At 39.3% G+C, this 22,128-nt stretch overlaps 2 protein-coding genes across 8 annotated transcripts in view; one reads left to right on the plus strand and one right to left on the minus strand.

The window, feature by feature from the left end:
• The first annotated feature begins 5,533 nt into the window (after nucleotides 1-5,533).
• Nucleotides 5,534-20,542, plus strand: LOC127450176 (AP-5 complex subunit zeta-1-like). Of its 5 annotated transcripts, XM_051714035.1 has the most exons (20): nucleotides 5,534-5,766; nucleotides 5,903-6,040; nucleotides 7,047-7,233; nucleotides 7,308-7,452; nucleotides 7,942-8,054; nucleotides 8,162-8,330; nucleotides 8,506-8,547; nucleotides 10,969-10,995; nucleotides 11,088-11,132; nucleotides 12,142-12,282; nucleotides 12,398-12,435; nucleotides 12,967-13,129; nucleotides 13,213-13,391; nucleotides 14,799-14,941; nucleotides 15,194-15,346; nucleotides 15,518-15,629; nucleotides 15,789-15,886; nucleotides 16,082-16,214; nucleotides 16,300-16,514; nucleotides 18,078-20,542. In XM_051714035.1, exons 1-20 carry the CDS (start codon nucleotides 5,726-5,728, stop codon nucleotides 18,346-18,348), a joined length of 2,553 nt encoding a protein of 850 aa, XP_051569995.1. In that variant the 5' UTR covers nucleotides 5,534-5,725; the 3' UTR covers nucleotides 18,349-20,542. The 5 variants fall into 5 exon arrangements, with proteins under 5 accessions (XP_051569995.1, XP_051569996.1, XP_051569997.1 ...); XM_051714036.1 differs by lacking the exon at nucleotides 10,969-10,995; XM_051714037.1 differs by lacking the exon at nucleotides 8,506-8,547.
• LOC127450199 (monocyte to macrophage differentiation factor 2-like) overlaps nucleotides 20,258-22,128 on the minus strand; it is a 41,417-nt gene continuing 39,546 nt past the window's right edge. For 2 of the 3 annotated variants that reach the window (XM_051714070.1, XM_051714069.1), the window contains one exon: nucleotides 20,258-21,760. In XM_051714070.1, coding sequence (XP_051570030.1) covers nucleotides 21,399-21,760 — 362 coding nt within the window. In that variant the 3' untranslated portion in view covers nucleotides 20,258-21,398. The remainder of the gene's footprint in view (nucleotides 21,761-22,128) is intronic. The other variant, XM_051714071.1, reaches the window with a different exon arrangement.

A 22,128-nucleotide genomic window follows, 5' to 3' on the forward strand; every position in this document is an offset into this window, starting at 1 on the left:
ATTATTTATTTCAGCTTTTATTTCTTTCATCACATTCCCAGTGGGTCAGAAGTTTACATACACTTTGTTAGTATTTGGTAGCATTGCCTTTAAATTGTTTAACTTGGGTAAAACTTTTTGGGTAGCTTTCCACAAGCTTCTCACAAAAAGCTGCTGGAATTTTGGCCTATTCGTCCAGACAGAACTTGTGTCAGAACTGAGTCAGGATTGTAGGCCTCCTTGCTCGCACATGCTTTTTCAGTTCTGCCCACAAATGTTCTATCGAATTGGTCAGGGGTTTGTAATGGCCACTCCAATACCTTGACTTTGTTGTCCTTAAGCCATTTTGCCACAACTTTGAGGTATGCTTGGGGTCATTGTCCATTTGGAAGACCCCTTTTCTACTGAGCTTTAACTTCCTGGCTGATGTCTTGAGACGTTGCTTCAATAGATCCACATTATTTTCCTTCCTCATGATGCCATCTATTTTCTGATGTGCACCTGTCCCTCCTGCAGCAAAGCACCCCCACAACATGATGCTGCCACCCTCATGCTTCACAGTTGGGATGGTGATCTTCAGCTTGCAAGCCTCACCTTTTTTCCTCCAAACATAACGATGGTCATTATGGCCAAACAGTTACATTTTTGTTTCATCAGACCAGAGGACATTTATCCAAAAAGTAAGATCTTTGTCCCCATGTGCACTTGCAAACTGTAGTCTTTTTTTATGGCAGTTTTAGAGAGTGGCTTCTTCCTTGCTGAGCAGCCTTTCAGGTTATGTTGATATAGGACTTGTTTTACTGTGGATATACACTGGTGGCCAAAAACAGATTTTGCTGTTTCGGAAGGAAATTGGTACTTTAATTCACCAAAATGGCATTCAACTGATCACCAAGTATAGTCAGGACATTACTGATGTAAAAAACAGCACCATCACCATTTGATGTGATGGGTTTTTTTGTTATGTGGCAACAGCTCTAAACTCACCAGGGCGTGATCTGAGACTAAGATGTTTCCAATTGAGCAATCAACAACGTATATAAAGTCCATCATTTCATTATATATATTCTAGAATAAATCTTATGGATTGATGAAAAAAAATGTATAGTCCCTACCAGATGTGTTCAAAAGTCGGCAAATATCTGTAAGACCAAGATTTTTACACATCCTGTGAAGCGTCACTATTGCTCTAGGGGGCTTGCACACTTTTGCTTCACTATGATCAAGGACTGAGTCCATCAAAAGATTAAAGTCTCCTCCCCATATTATATCATGAGGGGTGCCAGTGGCTTGCAACATCCCTTCAAGTTTTATAAAAAAGCCCTGATCTTCAACATTAGGTGTATAAATATTGGCCAAAATCAATCTTTACCCCTGAAATTTCTGCTAAAACAATAATGACTCTTCCTAATTTATCTTTTATCTGTTTGAGACATTTGAATTGTAGATGTTTACTTATCAATGTAATGACTCCCCCGCTCTTACTAAAACCAGCAATAAGAAAACATGTCCACCTCATACACTATATTGCCAAAAGTATTCGCTCATCTGCCTTTAGACGCATATGAACTTAAGTGACATCCCATTCTTAATCCATAGGGTTTAATATGATGTCGGCCCACCCTTTGCAGCTATAACAGCTTCAACTCTTCTGGGAAGGCTTTCCACAAGGTTTAAGAGTGTGTTTATGGGAATTTTTGACCATTCTTCCAGAAGCGCATTTGTGAGGTCAGACACTGATGTTGGACGAGAAGGCCTGGCTCGCAGTCTTCGCTCTAATTCATCCCAAAGGTGCTCTATCGGGTTGAGGTCAGGACTCTGTGCAGGCCAGTCAAGTTCTTCCACACCAAACTCGCTCATCCATGTCTTTATGGACCTTGCTTTGTGCACTGGTGCGCAGTCATGTTGGAACAGGAAGGGGCAATCCCCAAACTGTTCCCACAAAGTTGGGAGCATGGAATTGTCCAAAATCTCTTGGTATGCTGAAGCATTCAGAGTTCCTTTCACTGGAACTAAGGGGCCAAGCCCAGCTCCTGAAAAACAACCCCACACCATAATCCCCCTCCACCAAACTTCACAGTTGGCACAATGCAGTCAGACAAGTACCGTTCTCCTGGCAACCCCCAAACCCAGACTCGTCCATCAGATTGCCAGATGGAGAAGCGTGATTTGTCACTCCAGAGAACGTGTCTCCACTGCTCTAGAGTCCAGTGGCGGCGTGCTTTACACCACTGCATCCGACGCTTTGCATTGCACTTGGTGATGTATGGCTTGGATGCAGCTGCTCGGCCATGGAAACCCATTCCATGAAGCTCTCTACGCACTGTTCTTGAGCTAATCTGAAGGCCACATAAACTTTGGAGGTCTGTAGCGTTTGACTCTGCAGAAAGTTGGCGACCTCTGCGCACTATGCACCTCAGCATCCGCTGACCCCGCTCTGTCATTTTACGTGGCCTACCACTTCGTGGCTGAGTTGCTGTCATTCCCAATCGCTTCCACTTTGTTATAATACCACTGACAGTTGACTGTGGAATATTTAGTAGCGAGGAAATTTCACGACTGGACTTGTTGCACAGGTGGCATCCTATCACAGTACCACGCTGGAATTCACTGAGCTCCTGAGAGCGGCCCATTCTTTCACAAATGTTTGTAGAAGCAGTCTGCATGCCTAAGTGCTTCATTTTATACACCTGTGGCCATGGAAGTGATTGGAACACCTGAATTCAATTATTTGGATGGGTGAGCGAATACTTTTGGCAATATAGTGTATCTTACCAAATTTTTCAGCTTCCTGCGGGGAATGCATTTCTTGAAGAAACACAATATCATATTTCTTGCGTTTAAGAAAATAAATAACCTTCCTTCTTTGTATGGGGTGCCCCAACCCATTCACATTCCACGTGGAGAGAGATAATCCACTCATATTAACATTTGAGAAAAAAAAAAATATATATATATATATATAATAATAATTTTTAATCAAATCTAGACAGGCCCCATTTCCAGCAGCCATCACTCCAACACCGTATCCTTGAGTAATCATGATAAATTGCTAATTTGGTACTAGAAAATCACTTGCCATTTTATCAAACACAGTTGAAAGCTATTTGGTTCGTTAAATGAATCTTAACGTTTTTGTTTTTGAGTTGCCACAGTATGCAATAAACTGGCATGTCTTAGGTCAATATTAGTAAAAAGAAAAAAGAAACAGCTTTCTCTAGAAACTCATCAGTCAATCATTGTTTTGAGGAATGAAGGCTATACGATGCTTGAAATTGCCAAAAAAAAAAAAAAAAAATGATTTCATACAAAGGTGTACACTACAGCCTTGAAAGACAAAGGAAAACTGGCTCTAACAAGGACAGAAAGAGATGTGGAAAGCCAGATGTACAACTAAACAAGAGGATAAGTACATCAGAGTCTCTAGTTTGAGAAATAGATGCCTCACATGTCCTCAGCTGACAGCTTCGTTGAATTCTACCCGCTCAACACCAGTTTCATGTACAACAGCAAAGAGAAGACTCAGGGGTGCAGGCCTTATGGGAAGAATTGCAAAGAAAAAACCACTTTTGAACCACAAAAAATAAAAGGTTAGAGTGGGCAAAGAAACAGACACTGGACAACAGATAATTGGAAAAGAGTGTTATGGATCTTAACACCATTGAGCTTTTTTGGGATCCGCTAGACTGCAAGGTGCGTGAGAAGTGCCCGACAAGACAGCCACATCTATGGCAAGTGCTACAGGAAGCGTGGGGTGAAATGTCACCTGAGTATCTGGACAAACTGACAACTAGAATGCCAAGGATCTGCAAAGCTGTCATTGCTGCACGTGGAGGATTTTTGATGAGAACTCTTTGAAGAAGTAGTTTAAGAAGTTCTGAATTTTTTTTTCAAATTGTAATAGTAATTTTTCACATTATTAATGTCCTAACTATACATTGTGATCGGTTGAATAACACTTTGGTGAATAAAAGTACCAATTTCTTTCCATAAGAGCAAAATCTGTACATAATTCCAAACATTTGGCCGCCAGTGTAGATACTCGTCTACCTGTTTCCTCCAGCATCTTCACAAGGTCCTTTGCTGTTGTTCTGGGATTGATTTGCACTTTTCACACCAAAATATGTTAATCTCTAGGAGACAGAATGCGTCTCCTTCCTGAGTGGTATGATGGCTGCGTGGACCTATGGTGTTTATACTTGCATACTATTGTTTGTACAGATAAACGTGGTACCTTCAGGCATTTAGAAATTGCTCCCAAGAATGAACCAGACTTGTGGAGGTCCATAATTTCTTTGTTTCTGAGGTATTGGCTTATTTCTTTTGATTTTTCCATGATATCAAGCAAAGAGGCACTGAGTTTGAAGGTAGGCCTTAAGATACATCCACAAGTACACCTCCAATTGACTCCAGTTAGCAAGCTAATTGGCTAACTGCCTAAAGGCTTGACATCATTTTCTGGAATTTTCCAAGCTGCTTAAAGGCACAGTTAACTTAGTGTATGTAAAGTTCTGATCCATTGGAATTGTGATATAGTCAATTAAAAGTGAAACAACCTGTCTAAACAATTGTTGGAAATTACTCATGTCATGCACAAAGTAGATGTCCTAAACGACTTGCCAAAACTATAGTTTGCTAATATGAAATCTGTGGAGTGGTTAAAAAAAATGAGTTTTAATGACTTCAGCCTAAGTGTATGTAAACTTCTGACTTCAACTGTATAGACTAAAACTGAACTATTTTTGTTTAATTCCTGGTAAAGGCTATGTGTATAGTATATACCCGTTTATCAAAATGACTGGAATTGAATGACACAAGGAATTTAAATAATAAATGAAAGGTATCTTTTGTCCATGGAAACTCGCTCATCCTAAGTTCATTTAGTCAGAACTGATGTTTCTGTAAGCTTGCTTTTGCACCTACAGTTCAGGTAAATTTACCTCATATAGAATTCAAAGAGCTGTTTTACAATTAAACTTATGATTGGCTCAAAAACACTTCTCTATATCAACCATGTTTTTTATTTTATTTTTTGTTTTTTATTTTTGCATAATTTTTTTGCGATGTTGTGTTTATGACTTTCTATTTTTCTAGCTTTGCTGCTATGGTGTACATAGTGCTTTAGAAAGTTAGATTTTGAAATTATAGTTTATATCCATGTTTTTCCTCCTGGCCCTATTACTATATTTTGGCGCTTTAGAGATATTTGAGACATAAAAGCAAATACAGACCAAAAGTAGAGAAGTCTCTCCATCTCCATTACTGAAATAAATGTTTTTAAATACAATGAATGGGGACTTAAGACAACACTAATTAATTCCAAGGTTATTTGCCTGACATGAAAATAGATGGCTGTCCAGTAATCTCTATAAAATGCTTTTGTTTTTAATTCTCATCTAGTAGTAACTGACAAACGTCTGTTACTGGTCCTTCTCGACCAACGCTGAGAAAAACAACAGGTACCACGTGTGCTGCCTCACCGGTGGGCTGAACAATAATTTACACATGCTTGTGATAAATGTTTATAGCAATTCCCGTTTCATTCAATCTTCAGTCATTCTACATAGATATGAATATTCTAACTCATACTGTACGTCCCGCCCGCGTGTTGCACTATTTCGTCGTCGACGGACTCCTATCATGAGGCGGAACCATTAATGTCATGTGATTTGCAGTCAGGACAAGGAATAGCTGACGGAGCAGATGTTTTGATTATGTTTTTACAGTTTAGTACATCGTTCTCAAAATGTATTCTGCCGCGACGGAGAGTTTAATAAAGCAGGCAAGGTAAAACTATATATTTACGTTGAAGTTAATAGATGCTATCTTAGGTGACTACTGCACTTTTATAGTCACTTCATGGCTTGTCATTTTTGTGGGGTAGGTAAGTTAAAAATAATTTAATGAGATCTATACCTTCCAGAGAAATAAAGGAAGAAGAGCTGCAGAAGTTTTGTGGGCGCATCTTTAAGCAGCTGCACACTAAAGAACTGGGTGGAGAGATAGTGGACTCCCTCCAGAGACTACATCTGATAGTTTCTGCCACTAAATATGCCAGAGAGTAAGTCATATTTATATGAAAAATACATCTGAACCGCACATAAGGTACATTTAAATGAAAATTTCCCCTCATGTCGTTTCAAACCCATATCGCTTTCTTGAACATAAGAGAAGTTATTTGCAGCAGACTGTTCAAACTGCTCTTTTCCATACAATAAAAGTGAATGGTGACCACTCGGACATTCGGTTAAACTTATCCTTTGGTATTATTACACGGAATGCATATGGGTTTGGTATATGAGGATGCCAGAATGTTCATTTTCAGTGAACAATCCCTTTAAATTAAGCATAGTTACATTTTAAATTAAAGGGATAGTTCACCCAAAAATGAAAATTATCTCATCATTTACTCACCCTCATGCCATCCCAGATGTGAATGAATTCCTTTCTTCTGCAGAACACAAATGAAGATTTTTAGAAGACTATTTCAACACTGTAGGTCCATTCAGTACAAGTGAATAGTGGCCAGAACTTTGAAGCTCCAAAAAAGCACATAAAGGCAGCATAAAAGTAATCCATACGAAACCTGTGGCCAAATCCATGTGTTCTGAATCGATAAGATAGGTGTGGATGAGAAACAGATCAACATTTAAGTCTTTCATTACTATAAATCTTCACTTTTACTTCCACATTCTTCTTCTTCAGTGTTTTGGCGATTCGCATTCTTCGTCATATTGCCATCTAATGGGCAGGGAGGAGAATTTATGGTTAAAAAGGACTAATCTGTTTCTCACCCACACCAATCATCTTGCTTCTAAAAACATAGATTTAACCTCTGGAGCCATATGGATTACATTTATGCTGCCTTTATGTCCTTTTTTGACCTTCTGAGTTCTGATCACCATTCACTTGCATTGTGAGGACCTACAGAGATTAAATATTCTTCTAAAAATCTTCATTTGTGTTCAGCAGAAGAAAGTCATACACATCTGGGATGGCATGAGGGTGAGTAAATGATGAGAGAATTTTCATTTTTGGGTGAACTATCCCTTTAACATCTCCATCAGGATTCCATCAGATCTGGTGATGAAGCTGCTGATGGTTCTTTGCTCTTCGTCATGCCCAGAGCAGCTTCAGATTCTGTCCTCCTCCATACTGCAGGAGAGCCTCCCCCTTAGCATACACAGCCTCAGCTCGGATCTCAGCCAAGACAGCAGAGCCATCAGCCATCTGGCAAGCGTTGTGCTCTCTCAGGTGAGTCAACAGACTTTTCACCATGCTGTTTTATGTTATAGGTTGCTCTTAAGTAATGATCTTATTTTATGCAGGCTGGAAATAAAGAAGATGTGATGCCCCTGTGCCACCATTTGTTGAAAATTCTTGAGTCTCGGCTGTCCGAGGGGCAGATGTCCAAACATGCGCTTCCCATCCTCTCCAAAATGATTAGTGTCTATCCAGAGATTCTCACAGAGGGTAAGCTTCAGTGTGCACTTAGTTATTTTTATTATCCTTAAAAAATTTACACATAAATAAATTAATAGTACTTTTGAAAATATGTTTTAAGTGGTGTACACACACGAGTCATATCAGAAGCTTGATAAAAGCTGTAGGTCACCTCATAGGGCCCATGTTGTGATCACATGACCAGTCGAATACTACTTATCTTGGTAACCCCCATGTTATTGAACAGTTTTGCTCACAAAACAAATGAATCATGGCTGACTGTGAATTGTGCATTTGTGCAATAGCATTGGTAACTAAAACTTTTGCATGATGCAGCAAGAAGACTGCAGTGTGCCAAGAAGAGTGCACGTTTTGTTGATTACATTGCAGTAATACAGTCAGACTCAGTGGCATGGCTCATATGCCTGTTAATTTTATAGACACTGGGGAAAAACATGATTTTAACGTAATGTAGAGAAGACAGAGATGATTACATAAATTTGTTGTCACTATATCTAGATCAGGTGAATCTGGTCAGCCGTAAACTAGTGGATTGGTTGCGATACGCAAGTATGCAGCAGGGAGCCTCCATGTCTTCTGGGGGATTTTTCAGTGGACAGAGAACACGTCAGGTAGAGAATTATGTTACTTTTAATTGATCGTCAACCAATAAGCTCAAATGAAGTATATCATGATACTAATGAACTGATGGACTGTCAACATGTTGTCTCTTCATCAGCCAGCACCTCTGACAGAAGTCGATGGGGTGGTAACAGGGGATTTCTTCACTGTACTGTGTGTGGGTCAGAGCTACACTGAGGATCAGTGGATGAATATGTACACTTTCTCCATGATCAAGAGCTGGCTGCTCACTTATGACAGGGACGGGACCACAAATGCAGAATCAGGTAGTTTGAACAGAATTGATGCAGGCAGATACCTTTAGTCCCAAATCAAGCAGAACTTCTAATTTTGTTTCCTAGTTGAGGTTAATTTGTTTTAGAAGCTATCCTGTATCAGAGATATGCTTTGTTTCATGTAGTTAAGACAAGTAACTCAAGATTGGATTTCCATTTTTGCTAGCTCCACTAAAAAGAACACAGGTCATTCTATCTCAGCACCAAGGTAAGATGCAAGTCAGAAGTCTGATAAGATCAATCTGAAGCCAGTGTGCCTTTTCTTCTCACAATCAGAAACTCACTTTACAGAATGATTTAACTTTTCTAACATTCCTCCAATCAGAATAACCAAGCTCTCCTAATCCATGGCCGGATTGACTGCTGTGTATATCAAATCGTTTTTTTTAATCTATGGTTATGTTCAGAATTAAATAATAGTGTTCCACTTACTGCACACTGTGGAGAATATACTGTAAAGAAGGTTAAGTCAAAAGTTTGGACTACTTCTCATTCTTTATTATTATTAGCCAGAGGGGAACTGGCCCCCACAGTGAGCCTGGTTTCTCCCAAGGTTATTTTTCGCCATTAAGCAACATCTTATTGAGTTTTGTGTTCCTTGCCACAGATGCCTTTGGCTTGCTCACTGGGGTTCTAAATACAATTGTTATTTACTTACTTAGTTAATTATTTTTATACACAATTTAAAATCATATTTTAATCAAACTACACAATGAGGACTCTAAGACTTTATAGATATTAGTTTTATTTTCTGTTTAAGCATGATTTTCTGTAAAGCTGCTTTGAAACGATGTGTGTTGTGAAAAGCGCTATACAAATAAAAACGACTTGTCTTGACTTATTATGTCTATTTTTAATATTTAAAAAAATTGTCACCAAAACAATGAAATAACACATGGAAGTATGGGAGTTATGTAGTGATCTTGGCAGTCTCTCAACCAACTTTATGAGGTGCCACCTGAAATGTATTTTAATTAAACAGTACTGAAGGAGTTTCCATATATAAACCGATCAGCCACAACATTTAAACCACCTGCATGGGGGCCTGGGTAGCTTAGCATGTAAAGACGCTGACTACCACACCTGGAGTCGCAAGTTCAAATCCAGGGCATGTTGAGTGACTTCAGTCAGGCTTCCTAAGCAACCAATTGGCCTGGTTGCTTGGGTGGGTAGTCATGTTGAGTTAACCTCGTGGACGATATAATGTGTTTCTCGCTCTCGGTGGGGCGCGTGGTGAGTTGTGCGTGGCCGTGGAGAATAGCGTGAGGCCTCCACACGTGCTACCGTCAAATACGGTAACGTGCTCAAGAAGCCACGTGATAAGATGCGTGGATTGACGGTCTCAGATGCGGAGCCAACTGAGATTCATACTCCACCACCCGGATTGAGGCATGTCACTACGCCACCATGAGGACTTAGAGTGCATTGGGAACTGGGCATTCCAAATTGGGGAGAAAATGAAAAAAAAAAAAAAAAGAAAAACACCGGCCTAATATTGTGTAGGTCCTCCTCGTGCTGCCAAAACAGCACCACGGTCCATATCACAGATCACATTTTTTCTCCATTCTGATTGTTGATGTGAACATTAATTGAAGCTCCTGACCTGTACCTGCATGATTTTATGCACTGCACTGCTGCCACACGATTGGCTGATTAGACAATTGCATGGATGATTGTTGGGTTCCCTTGGGCTGGTTTGAGTATTTCTGAAACTGCTATTCTCCTGATATTTTCACACACAACAGTCTCTAGAATTTACTCCAAATGGTGCCAAAACAAAAAATATCTAGTGAGGGGCAGTTCTGCGGGTTGACGCTGTTTTGGCGGCACGAGGGTGACCTACACAATATTAGGCAGGTGGTTTTAATGTTGTGGCTGATCGGTGTATGATGATTTCCATATATGGCTGCATTTATGGTCCAACATATGTATTAAAAAAAGTGATACATTTTTAGTTTTGTCAAGAAGTTAAACATTTATATTTTATAGTGGTGGTGGCATAGTGGACTAAAGCACTGAACTGGTAAGCAAAAGGTTGTTGGTTCAATCCCCACAGCCACCACCATTGTGTCCTTGAGCAAGGCACTTAACTCCAGGTTGCTCCAAGGGGATTGTCCCTGTAATAAGGGCACTGTAAGTCGCTTTGGATAAAAGCATCTGCCAAAATGCATAAATGCATAAATAAATGTAAATGTCTTCAAAACTAATTTCAAGCATTTTAACATTAGCCTTTAGATTAAAATGTTTTTAAGATCATGAGAAACAATTCATTCAAGTGTGTCCAAACTTTTGACTGGTAGTCTACTACAAAAATAGTATGATAGTATGCCATTACAAACATACCCTCTCTTCTGGGTGTCTTTTAATATCCTTTCTGTTATTTACAGTTAGTTGGTGATCAAAAAGTAAAAAAATAAACATTAATTTGAATCATTCATTGCATGGATGAGGGAAAAACCACTGTGCACTGTTAATGTACGAATCGCTCATTCAACCATAAACATTTGCTCTCAGAATTGCTGGTTCTCGTAAAGAGACAGTACCATTTTAGTGCTTGTTATACATATAAATGTAAATCGTACAAGTGCATATAAACAAACATGCAACAAAAGCCTCTTTTCCGTAACAGATCCATCTGTTGGCGACAACGTGAGAGGTAAACATTGGAGCGAGTGCACTATGGAGGATGATTGCATGTTCCAGTTTTACGACTGCTTTATTCTCTGGTTTTTCTCTGCTAATACACAGAAAAGACACAACCCATGATGCACAAAGGAAAGCAAAGAGAAAAAGGCAAGAGGTTTTCCATCATGATGGCTTGTGTATGCCACTGGACACGAACATGCAGAAAGATAAATGTTCCCAGACTAGCTAAAAAGGATATTTATTGACAGAATATTATAAAAATAGTATTTGAGAATATGAGTTTTATGAGCAAGTAATCTACTTCCCTGATGAAAAAAGCATGTAGAAAAATAAATGTTGGCTACATTCCTAGTTAAACCATTATAATAAAATCATGAAGATACACTAAACAAGTCGCCACATACTAAAGCCATGCCACCAGCAAAGTTGAGTAAGGTTTGCTAACCGTGCCGAGAATTCCGTGCCGAGAACGGTTTATAATCGTGCAGTCCCGAACTGTCCTCAAGTGGAAATGCTACTGTAACTGTTCCATACCGTGCTCGGAACCATTCGGCCCGATGGTGGAAAAGCGGCTATTATGTAGTAATGTAGTAAGTGTAATAAATATGTAAATACATAAATATTTAACGGCATAATCATACATTATGAAATTGTTTTCTGAAGTTAAAATATGTAAATATTAAAGAATTTATCAAATAGGCTCATGCCACATCTATGCAAGGGTTTGGTAAAAAATGCCTTTTTTGCATAGTAGATTTGATGAAGTAGCACTTATTATTTTTTATAATATAATAATTACATAATTGTCATATGTGTAATTCTATTTTCATAATTACGTTCCAACTTGTTTCCAATATATTGTTTAAAGTGTGTATATAATTTGAAACAAGTGACAACAGCTTGTATCATGATTAAAAATCATGACATCATATAAATTGATAGAAGTGATTCAAGTTTGTCCAGACTTTTGACTGGTAGTGTACTTCAAAAACAGTATGATAATATGCCATTCCGAACATACCCTCTTTTATGGGTGTCCAGTCAACCCTGAATGCCAAACCCTGAAGTTTAGACCCCACTGGATAATGTGCTTGCTCTGGCAATGCTTTGGGTGTTGGACTGTATTGTGCTGTAATTTGCTGTGCTGTTGATGCAGATGATCGCTCAGAGTTGGACAGTTCAGTGATGTCCATGGTGTCGGCCACATCCTCCTCCAGCAGACTGCTTCCTCCCAAAGAGAGACTTAGAGAGAAGGCTTTCGAGTACTGCCAGCGGCTCATCGAGCAGAGCGACCGCAGTGAGTACATCACACAATTGTATTAGCTTTTGCCGAATGATTATTTGCAAAATTATGCTATGCTGCTAAATATTTTGAATCATTTTTATTTCCATATCATAACTTTTCAATACAGAGGCCCTGAAGAGGACGGATACAGAGCTACAGAAAGCAGTGAGCACCATATTATGTTTTTTTACGAGCAATATTTTTCACAATCAATGTAAAATTCTCTTTGCAACCTATTTTACTTTTGTAATCGGATGCATCTCCGGGTGAATCAGGATATTCAACCAAAATAAATAAAAGAGTAGAGCAGGGCTTTATTCATCAGGAATTGATTGCATTGTAAAAAGTGGGTGTTACATACCAGAATGGGGCCAGTTAATTGGAAGGCAGGGGTTGAAAAGAGGGATTCATGGCATCAGCTGAAAAAGAAAGTAGTTTCAAAGGCTGAGCTTATTAAATGTATTAAAAGTTGTTTAAAAAAAATATAAGATCATGAAGATTACGTAGCGAACTTGCATTAAAAAATAAATGGGGTAAATTTTTTTTCATGTTTACGAATTTGTATGGTAGAAACACTATTTCCAATTAACATCATCTTCATATTTGTTCATGAAATATGGGTTTGGTTGTCTCCATGATAAAAACATACAGTACAGCAAGTTCATTAGAGCACATTATCGTTTATCTTTTGTACAGTGCATTGTTGAGTCAGTGTCAATAATGGACATCATCTGTGGTGAAGACCCCTCCTATGTGTACCGTGCATTCCCATGTATCAAAGCCCTGTACGGAAGACTGAATGGAGACCTAGCCCATGCTCAAGCACTGCTGCCTATCGCTCAGTTCTACCTCAACCACAGTGAGTTATCTCCCCATCAAAAACTCTGCCACATACAGCAGGCCTTAGTTTGATTAGTAAGTGTCTGCGCATTCTATTATCAGGTGAGACGGCCGCGGTGGACTCGGAGGCCGTGTTCCGCAAGCTCTTCAGCCACTGTCCTGCTGAGCAGTTCAACGAGCCCATGCTCGCCTTTGAGTTCATTCAGTTCTGTCTTCTCAATGCAAGCGTGCTGCAGGACAGAGTCGCCAACTACAGGCAGAGCTTCCCCAACCTCCTAAAGGTAATCTCTCATTCTCTGTTAAAGGATAGTTTAACCAAAATTGTTCCATGTCTTCTGCGGAACACAAAAGAAGGAATTTGGATGTCCTTTTTGCTGATTTCTATACAATGGTAGTTGATAGTGTCTTAAAAGTAGTCCATGTGACACGTGCATCATATTCCAAGTCTTCAGAAGGCATACGATAGGTTTTGGTGAAAAACAAGCGGAAATGTACGTTTTTTAGGGCTGTTGAAATGAACTCATTAACTTAATTAATGTTTAACACATTCATTTTTTTTAGTCACGATTAATGCATTTACCCATTTTTACATTAGATTCTGACATTTCATTCAGCTCCATGTGAGTTCTAAACACTGGTTGGAATAGGGCGGAACCTTTGTGATGTGATCGGGGTCATTACACTGACGCATGCACCACAAACTCACAACAGTGATTCTGTGTCAATAATCAAGTGATGGAGACAGTTTACTCCTTAACTGTCATTTATTGTACAAAACAAATCTATTTAGATGACTTGTGAAAAGCTGCATTCACATGGGCCACTGAGGGGAAGCATCAGCATTTCCCCAGTGTTACGTTCCAGACAATTCGAATGAACAAGGGCTTAGGTTTGGTTTGAAAGTCGGTAGGGACATATTGCAAGCTTGTTTAAATCAGTTAGTTTAAATTATTGTACCTAAGATACAAATGGAAATCCATCCGTGTAATTTCCAGAGAATGATTAAAAAAGCCCTTAGACAATAATTACAAACAACTGTGATTGGTGCATCCTGAACAGTGCTGAGAAAAGTGACAGGTGCCACATGAAAATGCCTTACTGTATATGCGCCACTTCAGAAGACGTTGGGCAATAACTTATACATGATACTGAGAATTTTTAATAGTCATTTAAATTCAAATAAATACATATTATAAAGTTAAAGTATTTTATATGGGTTAAAATTGCCCAACTGTTGGTCGGGACACTTTAGATTTTCTGAAAGTTGGTTGGGACATATCCCTATCATCCTTACGTAAATCTACGCCTATGCGGATGAAGGATCATTACATGGCCAGTGCCAGTGCTAAAAACAAATCAGTATGTTTTCTGCCAGCACTATTCATGTGGAGTTCAAAGCGGTGAATCATGTAAGTTGAGCTTCATGATTGCTGTAGCAAAGTGGATTGCCACTACTAATATTGGGGAGGATGAGGTTTTAAGAGCTCATTTTGACAGAAAAAGAAGTAAATAGAGCCACATTTAAGCACTTTCGAAATCTGCGATTAACTATGAAAAATCATGTGATTAACCACAATTAAATATTTTGATTGACTGACAGCACTACTTATTTTGCAAATCTTGACTTCTCAATATATAGAATAGAAAGAGCAATATATTTAACTGTAGGCACTGCACTTTACCCCTAGTTCTTAGCTTGGAACTGCCCAGGATTGATCACTGAGTTTGTTGAGCTGCTCCCATCACTGGTAGCTCCTGGTACAGCTATTGAGTTACTGCACACACTCCTGGATCTGCCCTGCTTAGCAGCAGCCTTGGACCTCCAGCACAGGTACATCAGTTAACCTAGTACAGATTAGCATTTTAATTGATGTTTTCTGTTTTCATGAAATCTACTTGAGTAATATGTGTCATTGAACCTGTCACTGTGATTTACATTTTTGATACTGTGACTGCATTTTGTAAACTGTCTTTCATCTTTTTTGGTAATATGGTTAGGCTAGTAACTGTAAACTTGAAATAGAATAAAAAGTGAAACGGTTGACTGTGGTGCGAATCAGAGTGTGATGTGATGCCATTTCAGGTCAGCATGCTATCAGGCTTTGGACCGCACCACGTGGGACCAGCAGGGGGTGAAGCTGGCTGCTTGCCTTGATGCTTTCCGCCAGCCGTCCTATAGGGGGCTCTTTCTCTACATCCTCAGACCCGAGGCTGGGACGGGTGACACAATAGACAGGTGAAACTTTTAAAAATATATTTAAAATGTCTCACAACAAAGCATAAAGGTATGTAATGTCAAACTGATTTAACTGAATTTGCTCTTGTAAATGATTACATATGAATATTGTGATAATTAGGAATAAACACTAAATATTCCCAATATTCCCATATTGTGATTGCCTCACAGGTTAAAAATGCTTCATGAGATTCTGGCTGACATGGCAGAGAGTCCTCGTGTTGTTCGGTGTGCTCAGGTCGTCCCTGTGCTTCTGCACGTCTACTTTAACACAGTTGCTAAGGTAAAGTTCACGCATGGCCTCTACAGTAACTAAATAAGAGGTCTAACCCTTTAAAAGACCATATACTGTAAGTGCAAAAGAATGAAAGTTTGCTCCATTTTTTTTAATGGAATAAATGGAAAATGGCTCAAAGTAATTTATTTGTGTGCTATTTTATAGATAGCTGATGAGAAACTGATGAACCAGCTGCTGCTGGTGCTGCTGGAGAGAAGCAGTCTGCTCTACAACATCAAGACATTTAATGCTGAGGTCCAAAAGTAAGGCATCTCTTCTTTAGTGTATCTTGACTTCAGCTCTGTTCCAGAACCTAATGAGCTGCCTCTTTGTCTATTGTCTATATGGGCAGCATCCTAATTAATATATCATAATACATCATAACTATAAAAAAAGGTTGTTTAGGTGGACAGTCACCTTGACATTACACATAACATAAATTTATTTTTGTGGTACAGAGTGTTTAGCACTCACCTGCAGGCACTGTGCAAACTCCATCCTTCACTGATTGTGGATCAGTCAAGAGAGCTACTGGACTTTGCAGGCTCCCCTGCCAACATTTACAGTAAAGAGGACATCTACACACATGTGGTAAGGACAAGAAGTGCTCCATGATCATAGTTAGTCATGATATACTTTTTTTATTAAAGTGACGGTATTTGATGCGTGTACTCAGGTGTGGGTGATCGGGGAGTACCTGTCGGTATCGTATGACTCTCGCTGCACTGTGGAGCTGATCACTTCTTTCTTCGAGAGTTTGGAGCCTGTGCTGTTTGAGATCACACAGGTGCGACAGTCTACCAGCCCACCGAGTTTCTCTCCTCGCCTTATCACTGTGCTCATGACTACCCTGGCTAAACTGGCCACACGCAGTCAGGACCTCATCCCCAGGTACAGCAACCTGCTTTGCAATCCAACTTTACAATATCTACTTTGATCTTCTACTCATGTAATTCTCATCTTTACTTTCTCTAGGTATACTGTGACTATGGAAATAATAGTGTTTATCAGCATCAATCAAATTAGACCAATATTGGAAACATTCAGTACTGTGCAAAAGTTTTAGGCACTTGTGAAAAATGTTGCATAGTGAGGATGTCTTCAAAAATAATGTCTTAAATATTTTTCACTTATTAATTAAAATCATACAGTCCAGTAAACATAAAAAGAGATAAATCAATATTTGGTGTGACAACCTTTGCCTTCAAAACAGCACCGATTCTCCTAGGTACACCTGGACACAGTTTTTCTTGGTTGTTGGCAGATAGGATGTTCCAAGCTTCTTGGAGAATTCACCACAGGCTGTCTCAATTGCTTCTGTCTCTTCATGTAATCCCTGACTGACTCGATGATGTTGAGATCCGGGCTCTGTGCGGGCCATACCACCTGTTGCAGGGCTCTCTTCTTTTCTATTGAACTCGGCTCTATTCTATTTGTAGTAATTATAAGAGTTTAAAATGTATATTCCCTATTAACACACTAAATCTGAAAATATAAATTACCATCTTAAGACAAATGTTTTTGTGAAACATCTTATCTGCCTACGATTTTTGCACAGTACTGTACTGTATATTAACAGGGCTTATTTTTCCTAATTCAAACAGTATATTTATTTTCCACGCCAGGTTCAAAAGTACAAAAGTTATCAATCTTTTCTACTGTACATCAAAATGTTTCTAATACCTGATTTTACTTGTAATACTGTGTGTACAATTCTAGATTGAAACTTTAGTGTTAAAGCTTTTTTTATTTAAATAAACAGACAAAACAGTATGTAAAGGATAATGTACAGTCAGCCAGTTGTTATTGCAAAAAAAGCCTGACAGGGTGATCAGGACCTCGACGCAAAGTGGTCTTGTATCACCATGAAAGGGTATATTTTGCAATAACAACTGGCTGGCTGTACATTTTCCTGCTTATTACATGGCTACTAACCAAATAAATACATAAACAGACATAGAATGTTGATTTGCGCTGAAATTGTGTAATTATGTAAGAAATTTAACAGCTAAAATCCACTTCCAGTTTGCGTTCTGTTGGTTTATTTTGTGAAAATAACTGTCTGACTTCTCATTATCCAGCCTATTACAAGACTACTGGCCAAATAAATGCACATTAAACATTGATTTGAGTTTAAATAATTTTATTAGCTTATTTGTAGGGATCGCACAGTGAGCAGAGAAGTAGTAAAGATGACTCTCAATACCCAGATGAGCGGTCTGATATGAGGATGTGCGGTTGTAACTAGGATATATCAGACCACTAGATGCCGCCATTGACCAATCAGAATATAGTATTCCAGAGAGCCGTGTAATAAAGATAAATAATGCAGGACATCATATCAGTTATCAGCCATAACATAAATTATCCTTTTGTGGTATAGACCAAAATTTCTATATCGGTGCATCCTTAATTCACTTCCTCACTCTTTCTGTTTCTGTCTATTTCTCTCAGAGCATCACTCTTCCTGTCTAAGATGCGGTCGTTTGCCCGCAGTAGTCCTGTAATGGCATGCTATAGCGAGGAGGACTCTGAGGAGATCATCACTCGAGCTCATGAACTTATTAACTTGCTCAAGTTACCAAATGTGGCTCAGTTTGTCCTGGCCTCTTCAGCAGGAGGTGACAGTCCCCGCTGGCACAGAGACACCAACGCCTCACTTCCTCAGGGCATGAGGGCAGTCAGCAGACTCCTCCACAGACAGTCTAGCTTCCTGGCCACATAAAGCCTGCCTAGGAAGCTGTTTTCTAAATAACTATGTGTAATAATGAGAGAGAGACTCTTTCTATAAGATTAAAAGTGGGAGTGAAAGAACAAGAGATGCAAAGCACAGCACTTCATCATGAGTTTCAGTTCTGCCGAGCACAGGCTTGCCCTGTGAACTACTGTTCACTGACAAACATGGGATCAAGACACGACAGATTTATGATTTATTCCTTGATTTATTCAAATGATTGTCATAGACGAATGGAAATTATGGAAATTAAATCAACACTGTATGTGTGCCATTTGTGATTAGAAAAAAAAAAACAATCAAAACTGTTAAAATAGAACATAGATCAATTGTTTGTTTATTTTCAGTTAAAAGTCAGTTATCTTGAAAGTCTTCATCAGTCACAAATAAAAAATAAACAAATAGGTATAAAATGAAGACAGATTACAAAAAGTTCACCCAAAACTGAAAATTCTATCATGTGCTTTTTCAAACTTCCAGGGATATGCAAGATCCAAGGGTTGTAGGCTTCAGTGACGTCAAACCTGGGGCAATGCTTCTCTGTGCACCAAGTTTTAATATGTGCATGTGCGAGTGATAGTTGAAGATTTTCAGTTAATAATGAACTGAATTTCTGTCTGTTCCTCACATAAAGCTATCGTATAGCCTCAGAAGTCTTGGCTTTTTTCTGGGGGTCTTACTGGGGAAACGAATGTGGGTGGGACTTCTGCAGGAAGTCGTTCTATAGCATTCCCTAGCTCTGGCTACAGTCATTTTAAACCCTGTTTACAGCTGGTAATAAGACACGTTTCGGATGATCCGATTGGCAAATGGTCAGCGCTAAATATAGTTGTAAACGGGTGCAAAATGTTTTGTGATTGGATCACAAAAAACATACAGAGGTAGTCAAAAACCACATCGCATTTGAGGTTTAAAACATCGTTCTGCAGCGAAGCACCACCTCTCACCTGTTAATCACCCGCCGAACAAAAGTTTAAACTTAATGTGGATTTAAAATAAAATTACCATCCTATTGAAAAACTTGAAAAAGCGATTACATGCCCAAGGATGAGAACTTCATGGTTCTTCCCCAGTGTGTCGGTCTGATTCGAACATGCAAGGTGACAAGATGACTAACACACATCTGAAGCTGAACTAAGACAGGAACGCCACAAAAACAACCAATAATTTTGTTGTGTTTGTGCTTAGATTAAATCTCAACTGCATCTGGGAGAAACAGCGCACTGGTTTTGTCCGCACTTTCTTTGTTTTTATTTTTTGCAGTTTATTATCGTTCAGTAACAAACTGATGTAGTGATTGATGTATGTCATCATGAAATCATACACGCTCTCCTCAAAATCCCAGCACCGCAACAAAAGAATGAATGGACGTATTCCGCAACAACAGCTGTTTACTTGACAAAGGAAGTAGCACCCACATTTCTCGATAAGCAACACAGGACGTAGGAAAAAGGTGCATAGTACACAAGTCGTATGTACTACTTTTATGGTGCTTTTTTTGTCCTTTTGGAGCTTTGCAGCCCCTGGTCACTGCTGCTTTTATTGCGTAAAAGGCATCATAAATATGAAACCTCCTTTTGTGCTGCACGGAAGAAAGTGACAGTTTTGTGTGAACTATCCCTTTAACAAATGTTTCGGGTGCTTTTTGTGAAATTAATATGGCATTATGACAAAATGAGTCAATCAAAATTTTACATTCATAGTCAGTGCTAAAATACATTTTGTTTTTGTTGTATACAATCTTAAAATATATATCAAATATAATCTAAAACACAACTGCAGTTGCTGGATACAAGGCATTCATTGAACAGAGCATAGCTTGGCAACAAATGTGAACACATCAAGAACTGCCACAGAATAAGCAACACTTGTCGTTTCAAGTAACACTGAAAATGACAAGTTATAGTTGCAAGATTTGTTTTACTCTGCACAAGAATTTAATCAGAATTCACTGTTTGTAAAGTAAAAAATGTCAATCTTACTGGGTTTTACAAAAAGGTTGTACATCCAAGATAGTTTCAAAAGTCAGCAAGGGCTCTTGTGAAATGTAAAGCATGACTGGTTCCCAATTAAAAAATAAAGTAGCTCTGTGGGAGTTGAATTGAACTTTGTGGAATATTTAATCACATGTGGAAAATACAGTGCATCCGGAAAGTATTCACAGCGCTTCACTTTTTCCACATTTTGTTATGTTACAGCCTTATTCCAAAATGGATTAAATTCATTATTTTCCTCAAAATTCTACAAACAATACCCCATAATGACAACGTGAAAGAAGTTTGTTTGAAATCTTTGCCAATTTATTAAAAATAAAAAACGAAAAAAATCACATGTACATAAGTATTCACAGCCTTTGCCATGACACTCAAAATTGAGCTCAGGTGCATCCTGTTTCCACTGATCATCCTTGAGATGTTTCTACAACTTGATTGGAGTCCACCTGTGGTAAATTCAGTTGATTGGACGTGATTTGGAAAGGCACACACCTGTCTATATAAGGTCCCACAGTTAACAGTGCATGTCAGAGCACAAACCAAGCCATGAAGTCCAAGGAATTGTCTGTAGACCTCCGAGACAGGATTGTATCGAGGCACAGATCTGGGGAAGGGTACAGAAAAATGTCTGCAGCATTGAAGGTCCCAATGAGCACAGTGGCCTCCATCATCCATAAATGGAAGAAGTTTGGAACCACCAGGACTCTTTCTAAAGCTGGCCGCCTGGCCAAACTGAGCGATCGGGGAAGAAGGGCCTTAGTCAGGGAGGTGACCAAGAACCCGATGGTCACTCTGACAGAGCTCCAGCGTTTCTCTTTGGAGAGAGGAGAACCTTCCAGAAGAACAACCATCTCTGCAGCACTCCACCAATCAGGCCTGTATGGTAGAGTGGCCAGACGGAAGCCACTCCTCAGTAAAAGGCACATGACAGCCCGCCTGGAGTTTACCAAAAGGCACCTGAAGGACTCTCAGACCATGAGAAACAAAGATTGAACTCTTTGGCCTGAATGGCAAGTGTCATGTCTGGAGGAAACCAGGCAACACTCATCACCTGGCCAATACCATCCCTACAGTGAAGCATGGTGGTGGCAGCATCATGCTGTGGGGATGTTTTTCAGCGGCAGGAACTGGGAGACTAGTCAGGATTGAGGGAAAGATGAATGCAGCAATGTACAGAGACATCCTTGATGAAAACCTGCTCCAGAGTGCTCTGGACCTCAGACTGGGGTGAAGGTTCATCTTCCAACAGGACAATGACCCTAAGCACACAGCCAAGATAACAAAGGAGTGGCTACGGGACAACTCTGTGAATGTCCTTGAGTGGCCCAGCCAGAGCCCAGACTTGAACCCAATTGAACATCTCTGGAGAGATCTGAAAATGGCTGTGCACTGATGGAGCTTGAGAGGTCCTGCAAAGAAGAAAAAAATAGGTGTGCCAAGCTTGTAGCATCATACTCAAAAAGACTTGAGGCTGTAATTGGTGCCAAAGGTGCTTCAACAAATTACTGAGCAAAGGCTGTGAATACTTATGTACATGTGTTTTTTTTTTTTGCAAAGATTGCAAACAAACTTCTTTCACGTTGTCATTATGGGGTATTGATTGTAGAATTGAGGAAAATAATGAATTTAATCCATTTTAGAATAAGGCTGTAACATAACAAAATGTGGAAAAAGTGAAGCGCTGTGAATACTTTCTGGATGCACTGTACATCACATTATCTACTCTGCCTTTCCACAATCCTACAACCTCAAAGAAACATAAGGAAACATTGTGCAA

Source organism: Myxocyprinus asiaticus, chromosome 13 (genome assembly GCF_019703515.2).
Source record: "Myxocyprinus asiaticus isolate MX2 ecotype Aquarium Trade chromosome 13, UBuf_Myxa_2, whole genome shotgun sequence".
NCBI classification, from domain to species: Eukaryota; Metazoa; Chordata; class Actinopteri; order Cypriniformes; family Catostomidae; genus Myxocyprinus; species Myxocyprinus asiaticus.

Bases quoted from the DNA above. Each gene is read 5' to 3' on its own strand.
- LOC127450176 (XM_051714035.1), top strand. From the start codon at position 5,726: ATGTATTCTGCCGCGACGGAGAGTTTAATAAAGCAGGCAAG. The intron at 12,283-12,397 runs GTGAGTACATCA...TTTTCAATACAG, and splicing joins CATCGAGCAGAGCGACCGCA to AGGCCCTGAAGAGGACGGAT. The intron at 15,347-15,517 runs GTGAAACTTTTA...ATTGCCTCACAG, and splicing joins ACGGGTGACACAATAGACAG to GTTAAAAATGCTTCATGAGA.